General features: G+C 39.5%; 1 protein-coding gene across 1 annotated transcript in view; it reads right to left on the bottom strand.

Moving 5' to 3' along the window:
* Nucleotides 1–4,510: 4,510 nt before the first annotated feature.
* The window catches only part of TTC37 (tetratricopeptide repeat domain 37), a 60,127-nt gene continuing 48,002 nt past the window's right edge, over nucleotides 4,511–16,635 (bottom strand). The window contains exons 36-41 of the mRNA XM_044446335.1: nucleotides 15,558–15,679; nucleotides 14,411–14,569; nucleotides 9,158–9,310; nucleotides 7,997–8,127; nucleotides 6,329–6,452; nucleotides 4,511–4,762 (exon numbers count right to left, since the gene is read on the bottom strand). Of these exons, the coding sequence (XP_044302270.1) occupies nucleotides 4,682–4,762; nucleotides 6,329–6,452; nucleotides 7,997–8,127; nucleotides 9,158–9,310; nucleotides 14,411–14,569; nucleotides 15,558–15,679 (770 nt within the window). The 3' untranslated portion in view covers nucleotides 4,511–4,681. The remainder of the gene's footprint in view (nucleotides 4,763–6,328; nucleotides 6,453–7,996; nucleotides 8,128–9,157; nucleotides 9,311–14,410; nucleotides 14,570–15,557; nucleotides 15,680–16,635) is intronic.

Below are 16,635 nucleotides of genomic sequence, written 5' to 3' on the forward strand. Positions count from 1 at the left end.
CTAATTTCTCTCACGGAGGGCTCCCGGAGAAGGGCCTCTCCCGCCGATCTCAGGGGGCGACTGGGCAAATATGGATGTAAGCGCTCCTTCAGGTAACCAAGTTATGCACCAACATATGCAAGTAATGTTATTCTAGCTAATCAAAAGCTTTAACTTTATTTTATGGCATAAGGATTTTTCCACTTCTTGTGCAATGCTAAAGCTACATTAAATATTATTCTTATCAGGTCAGCTATATTAAGCCTTCCAATAAAAGCAATTGTATGTGCAGCAACATCTTGTGGAGCTAAAGTAATAGGGTGGTATGAAGGAAGCCTCTTTAGGGTTTTTCCCTAGTTTTTGTAGGACTGGGAAATTTGTCAAGAGTGAGGCACTGCAGTATCATAATTTTATTGAATAGCTTTATCATATATGGTGTTAATTGACCAGTAGGCCAAAATTTGTAATATCCAGATTTAAATAAGACTGCTTAAGATAGTATTCTTTAAATAAATAGGAATGAAAAGTCTTTTTAGTTTAGAAATTTGCATCTCCATGCATCTATGAATATATATTGTTGTAAAGTATGGATTGTACTACATAGGGATTGTTTGTTTAGGGAAAGGAAACAGGGTCAACTATTAAATTCAATTCTGCACCTATTATTATCCCATCACTAAATTAAAAATTTCAAATGGTTTCAAAGCAGATGCACAAAAACGTTTTGTTCTGCATTAAAACCACAGATAGTACCCAAGATGAACTTTTGTAGTGCCAATATCTCTTTTAAGAAATATAACCCTCCTATTTTTAAGACATCTCAAAATGCCTTGTACTTTCAAAAAAAGCAGCTTTAAAAATATAGCTACTCCTCTAGCATTAGATGAACTGTTTGCATCGTAAGTTTCTCTAATACCAAGTAAATAAAAGTAGTTTATTTACCATATCTTTCTTATGGTGCATCTCTTGATAAAACAATATTGGTTTAGTCTACATAATCAGTTTTGGATCCTTCTTTGCTTTTTAAGACCCTAAGCCCTTTGCATTAAATATCATAGGGTTTTGTTTTGTTTTTGCAACCATTATAATTCTTCATCATGAACTTAAATATGTTTCAAATCTTTTTATCTCTCCCTCCACAGGTTCCCCATGTCATCTTTAGTCATTGTAATACAGGAAGAATAGCATAAGACAAATCCCAAGTTTCCTTCCCTGCACTGCCTCTTGCTTCCAGGAATGGCACCACGGCTATTTGCTTCTGACAAAAGGAGAACAAAATAGTCATAAACAGCCTCCCCACACACACAGTTAATTACAGTACTAAAACTACAATAGTGAAATCAATCTTTACTTATGTCCACATTCACCAAAGCTTGACAATCATGAAGGCCTCTCAGATTATTTATTCCTTGTCAGACATCTATTTTGCAAAAGGATTGCTTCTTCTAATGGACTGTAAGGTTCTTGTTCTTAGTTTAGTGGCAGCTGCAAAAGCTTCATAGAATCAAAGAATAGTAGAGTTGGAAGGTGCCTTGAAGGCCTTGGGCCCAACCCTCTGCTGTTGCAGGACACTGATTTACACCACCCACTCAGATGCTGTCCAGTTTCTTTTTTAATGTCTCTGGTGTGGGAGAGCCCACTGCCTCTCTAGGTAGCTGGTTCCACTGTTGTATTGCTCTGACAGTGAGGAAGCTTTTCCTGACATCTAGCCTGAATCAGGACTGGCTCAGCTTTGACTTGATTATTCTGTGTCTTGGACTCTGGTATCAGCAAGAAGAGACCTTCCTCTTTGTGACAGCCTTTGAGGTACTTATAGAGGATTATCATGCCCCCGCCCCCCCCAGTCTTCTCAAGGCTGAACATGCCCAGTTCCCTCAGTCTCTCCTCATAGGGCAGTGTTTCCAAACCCTAGATCATTTTTGTTGCCCTCCCTGGACCCTTTCTATTTTTTCTGCATCTTTCTTAAATCTTGGTGCCCAGAACTGGACACAGTATTCCAGATGAGGTCGGACTAGTGAGGAGTACAGGGGGACTACTACTACTCATGATTTGGAAGTAATACTTCTGTTAATGCATCCCAAAATTGCATTTGCCCTTTTGTCAGCTGTATCACATTGTTGGCTCATATTTAGCCTATTGTCTACAATTACTCCAAAATCTTTTTTTTCAGTTCTTTTGAGCCATCTATTCCTTCTTTTATCAATGCATTTGGTTTCTTTTTCCTATGTGGAGGACTTAGCGCTTGTCCTTATTGAATCCTTCTGTTGCTTTCAGCCCAGTGTTCAAGTTTATCAAGATCGCCCTGGATCTTCATTCTGTCTTCTAGGGTGTTTGCTATTATCTTACCTTGTATTTCCTCATCCAAATCATTATTAAAGATGTTGAAGAGCACTGGGCCCGGGATTGACACTTCATTTTCTTCCTACTCTTCTTCCACACTTGGTTATATTTCTTCTCTGTGATCCAAATTCCTATAGATCAAGCACTCTTTTGCCTCCCAGTATTTATTACTGCAGTAATAAATCAGTATTTATTACTGCAGTTGTATCATCAGGCTGTGTTACATTTTTGAAGGGGTGACTGCAGCAGTATGTTATTCTACTTTTATGCTGTTTTTCTATGCAGTATTGAAAGGTTTTGCCTTTCTAAAGAGTTGCTGGGCTGTTATCTTGGAAGAGCGTTATGTCAGATTGATTATACTAGCACTTTTGGCCAGCCTGGGTACAAGATACAATAGCATCTTTCATTTCTAGGCTTGCTGAGTGAACCAATACATCCTGCTGTTTATTGTTGTTTGGCAAGTAATTGTCTGATACTATACATTTCTTCTCTGTATCTCTTTGGGATATTTGAGCTTTGGCAAGGACACTAGCTGCATCCCACCCTTCCACCAATTTTGGTATCTCCCTGAAGTAGGGATTAAATATGTGGCTTTCCAAAGACTCAATACATTGCTGCAGCTCTTCAATAGCCTTTTTCAGCCTAGTCTTAGCTCTCCTGTTTTACAACCACAATTCCACTGCTTCAAAAGCTGTGTTCCCAATTGCATCAAGTTTGGCAGCAACTATTTTCATTCAAACAGGTGTGGTGCTTTAATCCATTTCCCAATAGAGCTTTTGTATTTGAGAATTTACTATCTGAAAGGGGTGTCCTTTGCTGCCTTAAATGCTTTTTGTACCTCCTTCAAAACAGGAGGCAAGATCTTTTTTATTTTGTGATGTTTCCTGAAACACCTCTGGACAGAGTATTCATTTTATGGCTTTTTCAGGCACACTCTTTGCTTTCTATTTCCATTATTTTACAGTGTATGCACGGGGAGTAGGCTACCATCTTGGTTGCAAGCCAATTTTACTTGCTTACAAAAGCTTAGTTATGAGTTGGGGGGGGGGGCATTTTTCTTTTCTTCTCTCTTTTTCGTAAAAAATATTACTGTCTGAAGCTGCAATATCAAGTAAAAGGCTGACATAAAAGGCTTCTTAACCCTATGTTTCTACTAAAAATATTGCCTCTGGCTTCTACATACTCTTTCTGTGGACAGGATACAGGTAATTGCCTCTATTTCTTCTCTTCAGATTGTAAATTTTAAAGATAAATGGTACATTAGGAAATATTAAGAAACTTCATGCTACTCTTTTCCTTCAAACTGAAACTTCAAAGTTGTGTGGGAAAAGTCTCAAACGATTATGGAATGACAACTAGCTAACCTCAGAAAAATTCGATCCAACTGCTTTACACACATTTAGTCTTAGATGGAATTTTTGGGCTGTATTCCAAATCAATCCAAGTCTGAAAAGACTTTGTACTGGTGCATATTAGCCTACTTTACTCAGATAAAGATGTCTTTCAAAACAGATTATGATGCAGGAAGTTAAGTGATAAGGCAAAGTTTGTTCGTTTGTTTTTTCATTTTCAGCAATTAAGCAAACATCTATATACCAGAAATCAAACTCAGGCAACAGACACTTGAAGATTTACAGCACATGACAATACTCTGAAAGATGCCAATGTCACAAAAGATCGATGTGGAGAGCAGAGTGATGTATTCTTTTTAATTTCATAAAGACACTTATGTTTTGTTGAGGTCCTTAGAAGACTCTGAGTTTTAGAAGACTAAAAGAAAATATTTTAGGAAAAATGGACTTACTCACCAGTACCATGTTATAGAGGGATTTACTTGTAAAGAGCAATAAAATGGATACTGACATAGATAGCAAAAGCTTTGGCATGCTCTAGGGCAGCCTTTCCCAACCTTACTTCAAGAAATGTGAAATAACAATTTCCTTCATTTCTGACCAATGACCAGGCTGGGGCTGATGGGAGCTGTAGTCTAAAACATCTGGAAAACACCAGATTGGGGAAGGCTACTATAAGATAAATAATAACTCAATGATTTTGCTTAACATGAGATTATTAAGGCTGTGTTTCAAAAACAGAAGCATGATCTACTCTGCACCATACAGAAATCAACTATCTGTGCATGGAACCTCTCAGATACTCAAGAGATTAAGTTGCACACAAATCAAACATCAACTGAATTGCAACAGTTTAATGAAAGGTTCCTTTGCAAATATGCTGGAAAATTGCTACAACTTGTTTAATAAAACAGTTCCTTGGACTTTAAGGAATAATTGCTATGTTGCTGTTGATTCCTTGGGCATCTAGAGTTAGTCTTCATCTGTCTGACTCCTCAATGGAACTCATACTAGGATGCTTCTGCTGAGAGTTTCTTGTTTAGTTCCAATGCTCGAACATCTCCATTAACTTTTGCATTTGCCACCAGAGCCTATAGAAGAGTACAGGATGGTGGGGAGAGACAATGGTACATTAGTGCTAATGCTTACATTCACCCTAGCAGTATGAGAACTAAAAGTTATTTCCTGACTAACATGTCAAAAGTTAAAGGGGGCACTTGATGACATGACTTACCCCAGGAATAATAGATAATATGTCTATTATCAAGGTAACCCATTCATGGACAATCTACTTCCATGCTATATTTCCATGGCAATTTGGCTACCATGTGAACATATAATGAAGAGTTGGGACACACAGTATTCTTTGCCAAAGCATCAGTGCTCCACAAATGCATATTCTTTTTATTCTTAATGTATTATTCTTCACTGCTTGCTGGGAGGTGCAAGACAGTGCTGGACCCCAGTACTGAGAATCAAAACATGTCAGTTATCATTATGGTTGCTAAAGAGGTTGTAGTAGGAGCCTGGCAGGTTTTTGGCACTAACAGCTGTCCACTTCTTTTGATGACTCCTTGTTGCCACCCCAAACATGCACTGTTCCTGCTGGGGAGCAGAAAGAAATTAGGAAATCTTATGTTTCTTCTAGAGACCAAAACTAAAGCATGACCGAAATAGAAGCAGTGCTACAAAAGCATGCATTTTCTTATGGAGCACCGGAGAGACTGGAGAGTTCATTTGCTCAGACAAAACCACAATTCTCTAGTTTTCTTAAATGACCTGCTAATTACCACTTGTCTGCTTTTTGCTAGTCACACATACTGCTTCACAATTAATGGCTGACAGTACAACTCCATGGGTACACAAATCCATGGGTACACATGGTGTAAAAAGGAAACCAGATTTCACTATTCTGAAGAATGGGTTATCTACTTAATATATAGGGGTGAGGAACAGGTTTTAGGTGGGGCCAAATTGCCCACCACTGGGACATTCATGGACTGGACAGAGTCAGTAGAAGGGGCCACAATTTGCTGACATCAGCAGGTAGGGCCACGCACAAATTTAACTCTCCCACCCTCTACTCATTTTGCATTTTTCTGCACTGAGACAGGCATGGAATTCTCCATGGGAATGGTGACCAGGGGAATTCTTTCCAACACCAGCATTCTTTCCTGCTGGTGTTGGAAAGAATAATTCCGCAGGTTTTTATGGCACATATTATTCCCAAGGGGAAGTGCATGATCAGATTCTGTCGACTTTTCTGTTCAAGAGCCCAAGCTAGGGTATGCATTTACACCTCCCCGCAAATAGTACAATTAAATCTAAATAGATATGTCATATATATACAGCATATGAATACTCCAGATATTATAAAAACACACTAAGCTAAGAACCTTGTAAGAAACAAAGTTTTAACCTTGCACAAAAAGTATGTAAAGATATGTTTGAGGTTGAATTCCTGGGGAGGGCATTCCATACCTGCACCACAAAATTTCTGGCTCAAGTGCCAGTACATTAAAATTTCTCAACCAGTGGACACACAGAACAAGACTTCATTCGCTGACCTCATATAATAATAATCCCAAGAATTACTCAGCTGTGCCTAGTTCCTAGAAGAAAAAATCAAAAGCATTTCTGTAATAGTAACTGCTTACATCTATCAATTCATAATCATCTTTGGCATATAAGTGTCTTAAGAGATACCATCGGGCAACTGATATTACAGTTTCTGGATACCCAGGTTGATACACCACTCTTTCTAGCATGCGACGAGTTTCTCTACAAAGAAAAGAGAAATTGGAATACCAATTAGATGTTACAAGATATGAAAATAAAATTACTTGAAAATGCGGTTGAGTCAGTAGCATTTTAAAAGTTCAAATTAGGTCCTTCTATTCAAAAAGTACATTCTGCACAGCAAGTTTTCACACATATTTAAGGCACTCAGTACGAAGGAACAGAAAGAATCTAGATCCTGAAGCAGAAAAACCCTTAAATAGAAACATAGAAACAGAGCGAGGCAGAAGGGGCCTCCCGGGCCATCTAGTCTGACCCCCTGGCTCCAGCCAGCTCCGCTCACGACACGCCCACCATGGGTTTCACCTTGTCTCTATGTGTGGTCTCACCTTATCAATGTCCTTGTAAGTTCCAGTTTTCAACGGGAAGTGGAACAGGTAACAGATTGACAAGGTGCAATTGCATTCAGGCTAATTTACACACAGTTGCTGCGAGCCAGTGTGGTGTAGTGGTTAAGAGTGTGGGACTGGAACTCGGGAGATCTGAGTCATTGTCCCCACTTAGCCATGGAGCCAACTGGGTGACTTTGGACCAGTCAGACTCTCAGCGCATTCTACCTCACAGGGTTGTTGTTGTGAGGATAAGAATGAGAGGCAGAGGAACACTTCCCATATACCTTTTTTACTCCCCTAGCTACTGCAAAAAAGGGAGCCGCACGCTTTTTTCAGAGCATGCTTATTGCTGTGATGATTGTGGTTCCCTCACAGTTCTAAAATGCAAACAAATGCAGAAGAAACAACTGAGTTGGACCAAGTAAATGGTGTCTCTTTAAGACAATTAAAAATTGCTGAAGAGACTTGAACAATTTTCCAAAACTGCTTTTTGGAGAACCCTAAATTACACACACACACAGGCATCGAATGAAAAGCAGCAGCCATTCAAACATGGAGAGGGAGACAAAGCAGGTTCTGCTATGAAGGATACTGAGATACCAGCGGGAGGACTAAGAGGAAAGAGGGATAAAACAGGCCACAGAGTGCTGAATCATCTGTTGGATGCACCATGGGTTGTTTTGTGAACAACTCATACTGTGTAGCTTATTCACAGGGTGGCTTAGTTATGTGTGAACATGGGCCCACTTAGTCTTATTTCTTGGCTCTGAGTCAAAGGATGATTTCAGTGTGAATAAGGCAGGTGTATGTACAGCCAGAGATTTTGCTTTCTTTTTTTATATAGCAGTTCTCACTCCTAAGAAGTAAGACACGTTTCTGTTTTAAAAGCGTTGTTAATTTGGCAAGGGAAATTGTTGCAGTAGAAACCTGCCAGAAACCACCAGTTGAAAGCACCATCTCCTTCCTCATATCAGATTTTTATGAAGTCAGAGTTTTTAGCGCTTCCCTAGTTGGTATCCTCTAGGTATATTAGACTGCAACTTCCATAGGCTATACAAGCTGGGAATTATGGAAGCTGTAATCCGAGGCCACCAGCTTGGGGAAATGTCATTTTAGGCTATCTTTAATTGGAAATGTTCTCATTATATCCACAATTCTGACTAAATGTCATGTAACAGACAAACCAGTACATACCTGGAGCCCATTTTACGGTTGTATTGCAGAAGTGCTTGAAACAGAAAGGCCAGAGGGCAGAAGGTAAGTTTCAGAGCTTCTGTTGTGGCTTCTTGAATCAGAGATTGCCAATGATCTTTTGAAATATTAGCCTTTAAGCAGAAACAATGTTAAAATCAAAATGCACTAAACTAGCCCATGTGATGCAACATAACACTTTGCTTATCTATATTATTATTATTATTATTATTATTATTATAACATTTCTATGCTGCCCCTTGCCGAAGCCTCGGGGCGGCTTACAATTTTCATGTTATACTTAATCACTCTAAAGAATGGTTTGAATGGTTTATGCAGCAAAACAGGTTTCTAGAAATGTGGATACAATGGAATTAAACTTCCGTTGTCAATGTAACTAAACTTTCTTTCTGTGCAGTGTTTCACACAGCCTCATGGACAAATAAAGATGTTCATGGTTAAATCTTACTTTGAAAGTTTACTCACTTTCTTAATTCATGAAGATCATGATCTTATATTATTTCAAACACTCACATCACACGCAATTCACTGAGAAGTGCTAGTATATCTCTTATATGCCATGAACCACCCAGAAACTTACTTACCAATTTCAGGTAAGTTAATGAAGCATGTTTGATAAAGGATTTCTGACTCCACTAAAAAAACAGCACTCTACTTTCCAGTGGGAAAGAATGAAGAAAAAGCACTGGCTACTTCAGGCCCATTTATAAGGTATAAATTAATAACATTTGCACACTCAAATGATGACAGATGAAATGTGCTTGTCTAACAATTCAGTAATAAACAATCATCTTAGTAACTCTGGCTGGAACACTGGTAGGCAAGATGCCATCACATCTGCATAAACTCTGCTGCAATTTGGCAGTGTGAAATGCTGAAACTGCCTTTGCCTTTAGAATTAAGTGAAATGAAACTCCTCTGCACGGGCTTGATAGCTAAGAATGCAGTAACCCTCATAGTACACTTCTGATTAAAGCTGATTAGTGTACATTACTTGATCACACAATTTGTATGGGAACAACTCTTGCCCTTTATATCCTCTGATTTTACTCATACTCACGAAATGAGAAGCGCCCTATTGCATTTTAAACTCAGTTTATGTAAATCAGTGCAATTTATCATTTAATAACTTATCTCCCTTACCATGCAGATTTCTAGCGCAAGCTTAGCAAGTCTTAGTAGGCTAGAGAGCTTCCCACTCCAGTTGCCCTGCTGGGATGCCACCTGCAGACTTTTTCGGTAACACATTTCTGCAGCAACCATCATCCGCTGAGACTGGTACACTTGTGCCAGCCACTGGAAGGAAGAATGAAGTCCATTGCTCAGGCTGGCAACTTTGTTTTTATTCTTCTTCTACTGCATACTTACATTTCTAGTCTCATAATTTCATTAAGCATTCTTCAAAACAAACCAACCAACCCACCAGCAGCAAAGGTTACTTTAAAGCAAGTAAAACCCCAAATACAAGTATCCACAAAGTATCTTACTATTCTTTAGCACTCTAAAGTAGAAGTATAGAGCCAGAGGTCAGTAAATCTACATGGAGCTTGGCATTAAGCTTTACTCAATATTAAACATGCTGGACAGGTGCCCCTCTTAAGTCATGGAGATGAGAGCTTAAGCCAGAAACATAGCCTCTACATATAAACACAGCTTCCAGGGGTATCAGCATAGGTAACATCTGTGGATCACATGAGTGTCCCACTGCTTACCGGTGTTATCCAAAATATATTTACAAAATTAGGGAGCTGCTACCAGGGAAATTAATGTCACCCACAAAAAGCTGCAACCCTCCCTTTCCCTATTGTCATCTTTTTTTATAAGTTTTTTATTCGAAATTATAATCCTAAAAACAAAGAAAAACTAAAAACGACATCAATCATCTAAAACATCGGGCCTACTGGGTCAGCCCCCACATTTTTTTCCATTTATGATAGCTTAAAAACAAGTTTAAATCTATACGAAGACCTGTTTCTCTAACCAATAGTAAAAAGAGTCCCAAGTTTGACAGAAGTCAGTATCTTCTTTCTCCTTCAATGATAAAGTCAATCTATCAATTTCTGCACAGTCCAAAATCTTTTTTAAAATCAGTTCATCGGTGGGTGGTTCTTCACTTTTCCAGTGTTGAGCAATCTTTCCCTATTGTCATCTGTAGGCTCTCAGACAATTATTATAGTTGCACTGAATGGGATGGGATGGCTGCCTAGTGTGTGTGCTGAGGGGACCAGCAGCTTGAGATGGGATCAAGAGGTGACCTGAGCAATGCAAGCCAACCTTCCCTCTCTTTCTCAGCCTCTGCTAGGCATGCCTAGCTCACAGTCTATCGGGACCCCATCATTTTAATATCTGCAAAGCGAAGCTTTCACCAAATACAGCTGCACCTGCAGCTTCTCATATATGTCCTCTGTGCTTACTAATAAAATCCCCTTTTTCATACTGGCCTAAGCTACCAGAATTCTCTTTCCATTTCTACTCAACTCAGCAAGACCTGCAAGTAATTATCTTGCTGATGGTAGCTCTTTACCTACTCTGCTTTGCCTATGCCTCCTGAACCTTCCCATACTTCCCCTACTGCTCCTGCCATTCTGTATCCCACCCCAGCTGGGACATATCTGAATGCTGCCTTGCAATGGGAGCACACACTCTGCTGGCTTGGACACCCTCTTCCGTTCTGTGGGCCCCAGCCTTCATGACTGGGCACAGGGAAAGGGCAATTAAGAGGCTCTATGCCGAAAATTCAGAGTGCCAGATAACACTGTAAGAATAGCCCTGCTGGATCAAGGGTCCAACTTTCCATTTCCACAGCTGCTAACTAGGTGCCTATGGGAAGCTCACAAACAGGACAGCAGCTCAATAACACCAAAGATATTCAGAAACATGCTGCCTCTGACACTGCTGGTAATATAAACTCACCATGATTAATAGCTATAAAGCTGCCACACAACTCCCTTATGGAATACAGAGCTGCCCTCTGGGAGCTTTGTCTCCCTTTTAACCATAAAAAGACCTGCTGCGATCTTCCTAATATCACTGTGAGACAAGACAGCGTTACACGCATTGTGGAAGCGCTCTTTTAACTTAGGTAGTTGGGTGGGAACAATTTTAATTCACTGCAAGTCAGTGGCTACTTGCAAGTATGAATTTTTCTTTGTTACACCTAAACCAACTTCCCTCTCAGGAGGCCTTGGGAAGGAGGGAGAGGCCTGAGAGAAGGGGCAAAGCCCACAGAGATTCTTCTGTAGGCCAGAGGGGGAACCTCTATGGGCAAGACTCAGAACACAGGCCAGAGGTTCTCCACAGCTGCACTTAAGTCTTTACACTATCTGGTCTGAATCTTCTAGCTATTTATTTTCAAGCTTTCCACTTGTTTGCTACAATTCCATTCCCTTTCATGAATCATTTGATGTTCTTCCTACTCCTGCCATTGTGCACAAGCTCGATTTGCATCTGTTCCTCTTCATCTCTTTTTCATGTGAAAGGACCTTTCTCTTCTAGGCCTAAGCTCATGCATGGAAGAGAGCATGTACTGACAAAGATAGGTATCTACAATTTTGCACTTAGCAATGATATTCTTGGCTAAAAACACAATGGTCAGAACCTAGTAGTCTGATGAGATTAAAAGATGCAGCAGCTCAAGGATCAAATACTTACATGGCCATATATTTATGTGTAAATGATACAGATTTGCCACCAAGCCACAGATAAAAAATCTTAACATGGTTTTTCAAACATCCCTATACTTCTGTTCGCTAAGAAAATGACCACTTTTGAGGATGAGGCACCACTAAAATCATGAGATCTAGCAGCACATTCTGGATATTTGTATTTAACTCCAGGGATAATAGGGAGGGGAAAGGCAAACTTGACTGCTATTTTTAGTATATTTAATAATATTTTATGTCATAGATAACGTGAACTCAGTTCTCCAAGTATGAGGCTTGCAGAAGTACAAATGAGGGTATGCTCAGTGGACACAGATTGCAGGCTGAGCATTTGGAGAATGGAGGAAGAACAGAATGTCTGGACACTGAAACACATTTTCCATATTGTAATAATTTTTTTGCAACTTCCACTTGTCCAGCATTAATGTGATTTGAGCATAGAACACTGAAACCGTTATAATTTTCTGTTACAAAATAACATGACTGTTTTTTTCTCTCAGTGGGACTGTTTAAGCTTAGAAAAAAGGCAAAGAAGGGGAAACATGATAGAGGTGTTTCAAATAATGCATGGTGTGCAGAAAGTAGAGAAGGAGGCATTTCTCTCCCTCTCCCATAATACTCAAATGCAGGGTCATACAACTTACAGTTAAACTATGGAATTTGCTGTTATGGGAATTGGTGTTGGCTGCCAATCTGGATGGCTTTAAAAGGAGATTGGATAGATTCATAAAGGAGCAGAGTATCAGTGGCTACTAGTCCTGCTGGCTAGGTGGTGCCTCCTTTACCAGAGGTGGCATGCCTGTATACACCAGTTGCTGAGGAGCTTGGACAGGAGGAGGTCTTGTACCCATCCTGCTTGAGTGATCCTGTGAGCAGCTGGTTTGCCATTGTGATACTGAGCACTAGACATGATGGTCTGATCCAGCATGGCTTTCCTTATTTTCTTATGTCCACACATGCATGCATGCACACACACAGACAGAGAAAGAGCGAGAAAAATGTTGTTGAGGAGCTCTAGTAGATGAAAATTACTTTGTGTTAAAGCAAAAAAAAAAAAAGATAACGATATCAAAGTTATCTCAGATGCATTAGATATGTCTAAGTCAATAAAATCAAATTTATCAGGCAAAGCTTTGTTATGTAGTAAGATTGCATTTCATTCCAAAGGGATCCTGTACTTATTTTATGATTTGGTTTTCGGTACATGTTAGCAGTGATCATACTAGTGGAACTGCAACAGGAAGAAAGAAGGCAGCATGTAGTAGAATAGGTGGGTAATTCTATATCTGAAATACATCCCCTCTAGCCCATGTGAATTTGTATTCTAAAGATTTTTTTTCTCCAGAAACAGTGAAAAAACAGCTCTGTGTTTAACCACTATTTGTTCTTTCAGTTCTTGGTCACAACATTAAAACATTTTTGCTTGCAATAATGAAATGCAAAAAGCCATATTCTTTGGGCAAAGTATCAAGTGCATTTCAGTGCAGAAGAATGGCATCAAAGTGAATAAGAAAAGGCTACTTTGATTCTAAAGATCAACTGGAGAAGCTACCAAGAGCTGATGTGCTGAGGCAGGGTTAGAGTTATTGACAGTATCTATTCTGCCACAGGCAGCCATGTCAACTTCTATTGACGTTAGGGGTGTGATGCTGAAGGACAAGTAAATAGCCTGACTGTAAAACCTACTCCACCTGCAAAACTATGCTCTCTTTCTTCCTCTCACTGTGTCTGTGTCTCCATGCAAAACTGAGTGAGAGTGGGAGTGAGGAGGCACAAGTACATACTTTCCCGGCATACCCATGTGGGCAGGCATACCTGTTGGGCATACACAGGTCAAAGATCCTGCCAGCCACGAACTTCCCACAGTCTTGGACACAGTTAGATTGGATCCAGATGTAGGTGTTTACAAGGGCCTGGTGTCCCTCCTGCTTATGTCAGCCCCACCCCCAACCCCCTGAAAATACTACACAAGAGGAAACCACTACTGATTTTCTTATGTGTCGTAGAAGTATGTGTATATTTTCATCTCAGAAAATCATCATTATGTGTTATAGATTTCATTTACTAGTACATTATGTTATTTACCTCATTTCAAGACTACTAGAAGTACAATACATACTTGCATTTTTGATCTTTTAAGTAAAAATTAGACATTGATTCATGAGCTGTCTTATGTGGAAGGAAGAGACTTCATGCAAGCAGAAGGGAAAAGTCCTTCCAGCTGATTTTTGGGGATCCCTCTTCCCCCCACACCACAGCTCATCCCGTTCAGCAGGGTCTCCTGACTCTCTATATAGCATTTTCTATGGGCTGAAGGGGCTGCACTATGGAGAGAAGAGAATGTGAAAGTCTACTTCTTCTAGCACTATTGACCCAGTGTAAACAGGCAAAAGTAACCAGAACAATTTTAGTATCAGAACTAATATTGTATAATATTTAGTGTTTTATTTGGTTGACTTGGGTTCTTGCTTGAATGGAAGCACCCATTTTTGGCAATTTTCCCAAAAAGCTGAGAAAGACCCATTCCAAATTAAGTGGAGGGTTTCACTTGTCAAAGCTGACAAAATTTAGTACCTCCTATAGTTTTGCATGGCTAACTATAGCGTTCAAACTTCTGAGTGAATTTTTAAAATCAGCTTTCATATTACTTTCTTATAAGAAGCAACTGTTATGCTGGATTGTAATCAGAGATTAAAAAGAGATCTGACCACAAACAAATAATTTCCAATCTTACATGCCAAGCTGTAACTGAAGAGGAGTTGGACATCACAGCCTTCCGCAGCTCTTCTAGGATGGCATCAGGAAGCTGTTTGTGAGACTGCATAAGGGGTTTACACTGAACTTGTCTTAAAAGCAAGTACAACATTGGTTGTTCGGGAAACATTTTCAACCCCTAGAGGCCAAAAGAAAAAAAAAAGGTTGAGTTTCAAGGATAAGTAGGGTCTTTGTATGAAGAATACAGCTTTGAGTGACTCTGAGGGTCTAGGCCTCTCAGTTATTAACAATCAAAAAAGGAATGTGTGTCTCTTACAAAAATAGATGCAAAAAGCAAGGCAGTAAAACACAATTATTATTAAGCTGGCCATCAATACATTCTTTGCTGAAACCAGAATTCAAAACAATGCCCACAATCAAAAGTCACAAGCCCTCCTTCCCCTACCCCACACATTAAATCATCAGTTGTTGTGAATGAAATGGAAGCAGGCAAGTATACTGGTTCTTACTGTTTGTCCTAGCTATGGCTAGAAAACACAGGGATGGTCCATCTTTGGGCTGTTTAGCATGATGTCTGACTCAATATTCTGGGTTGTTGAAGGAGAAACAATCAAGACTAGAGCCCAGGGTTTAATCTGTGAAGCATCCCTAGGTTGTTGAGCAGGATCAGCACACTTACTTGCATCTGCTCTGTTTACAACAACCTAATGGTTTAAAAAAATCTAGTTTCTTCCAATTTTTGAAAACAGGCGATATTTAATAAGTAATTCCTAACACATTTTGGTAAAGAAGTAGAACTGCAGAACAAGAATATTCACAGACATGTTTTACTAGAAGACGACACAATTACCATCTTAATTTATCGCTGAGTAAATTCCCTTAAGGGTGGCAACCAAAAAGTGTCAGAAAGCATTCATAAAATAATTGTATTCTGTTGTGTTTTTCTCTTGCACTGGTTATCCTAGGAGATGTTTAGTTAGATAGCAAAGAGTTACAACACCTTTTCCCCTTTGTGGGAAATCAATAAAGTAAAACCTCACATCTTTGGGTCAAGCAGAAAAGAAGATGGTATGGAATTGTCCTTCTAACTGACTAGGCCGTAATGCATGTATCTCAGCTCTCTACTCAAAGATTCACAGCAGACACTATCCTGAGAATGATCATACCTTTGTGCAGAGCGCCTCGGCTTCTGCGGCTCTGCCTGTTTCATTTAAGCCAGTAATAGCTTGGAAAAGAGACCACTCCTCAAGAGCTTGAGCATGGGGAGCTGGAAGATCCTTTTCTTTAGCTAGAAAGCATGTAAAGTATTATTTCTCAAAATCTCAAGATTTATTTGCATCTAAATCTGGAGTCTCAGTACCAGAAGCTATGTTCATGTGATAACGAAACATGCAATAAAATACATTTTAAATTAAAACCACTCTTGCATTGGTATATAATTGTATAGCATAAATTGTGTTATGTATATTTAAAGGCTTAGCTCCTTGTCAAGCCTTGGGCAAAGATGTGACCTCCTCTCCTTACTGACTCCACAAGCTCCCCAATGCTTAGCAGCCCTCTTTTATCCTTGAGCTCAAGTCAATTTCTGCATGCTGCAGCTACAAACACAGCAGGGAAGGAGAAAGACAAACCCTGAATTTGCTATAATCTTTGTTTTCTGAATGCACATAAAGCAGCCTTGAGTTAAATTTCCAATTTTTAAGTGAAGGTTCACACATTCCTAACAAGGTTCACACATTCCTAACAAAATGATTAACTAGATATCGGTATTCATGTGAAACACTGCCAGAACTGCTAATACTTTAAATCATAACAGTGCATTCATTCTGTCTGATAATCTAGGTCCTTACATTTACATATTTTTTCCATTAGAACTGTGACAATGTCCTTTAACACCAGTAGAAGCACTTATGGTATAAACAGTATAGAGAAAAGATAATGCATAACATCTATCAGCTAGTCACACTGTTTTTCAGGATGGTCAAGACATGAATGAGCGCTTATTTATATACAGAGCCCCATGCTCCTGCAACAGACATGTAGGTTTAATCTAGCCATGTGGCAGGAGGAGATAATGGACTGTACCAGGCTGCAGGTGCGGCCACAGGAGATGCTCCACTATGTCATACATTTCCGTCAGGTAAAACACCCCCGCCCAAAAAAAAAAAAAAAAGTTCTAGCCTAATTTTCTGCCAACAAGAAGTTATTACACTTAACACGCCCTCTAGCTGACATCTGAAAGTT

This window comes from Varanus komodoensis, unplaced genomic scaffold, assembly GCF_004798865.1.
Source record: "Varanus komodoensis strain SLA01 unplaced genomic scaffold, ASM479886v1 scaffold5, whole genome shotgun sequence".
NCBI classification, from domain to species: Eukaryota; Metazoa; Chordata; class Lepidosauria; order Squamata; family Varanidae; genus Varanus; species Varanus komodoensis.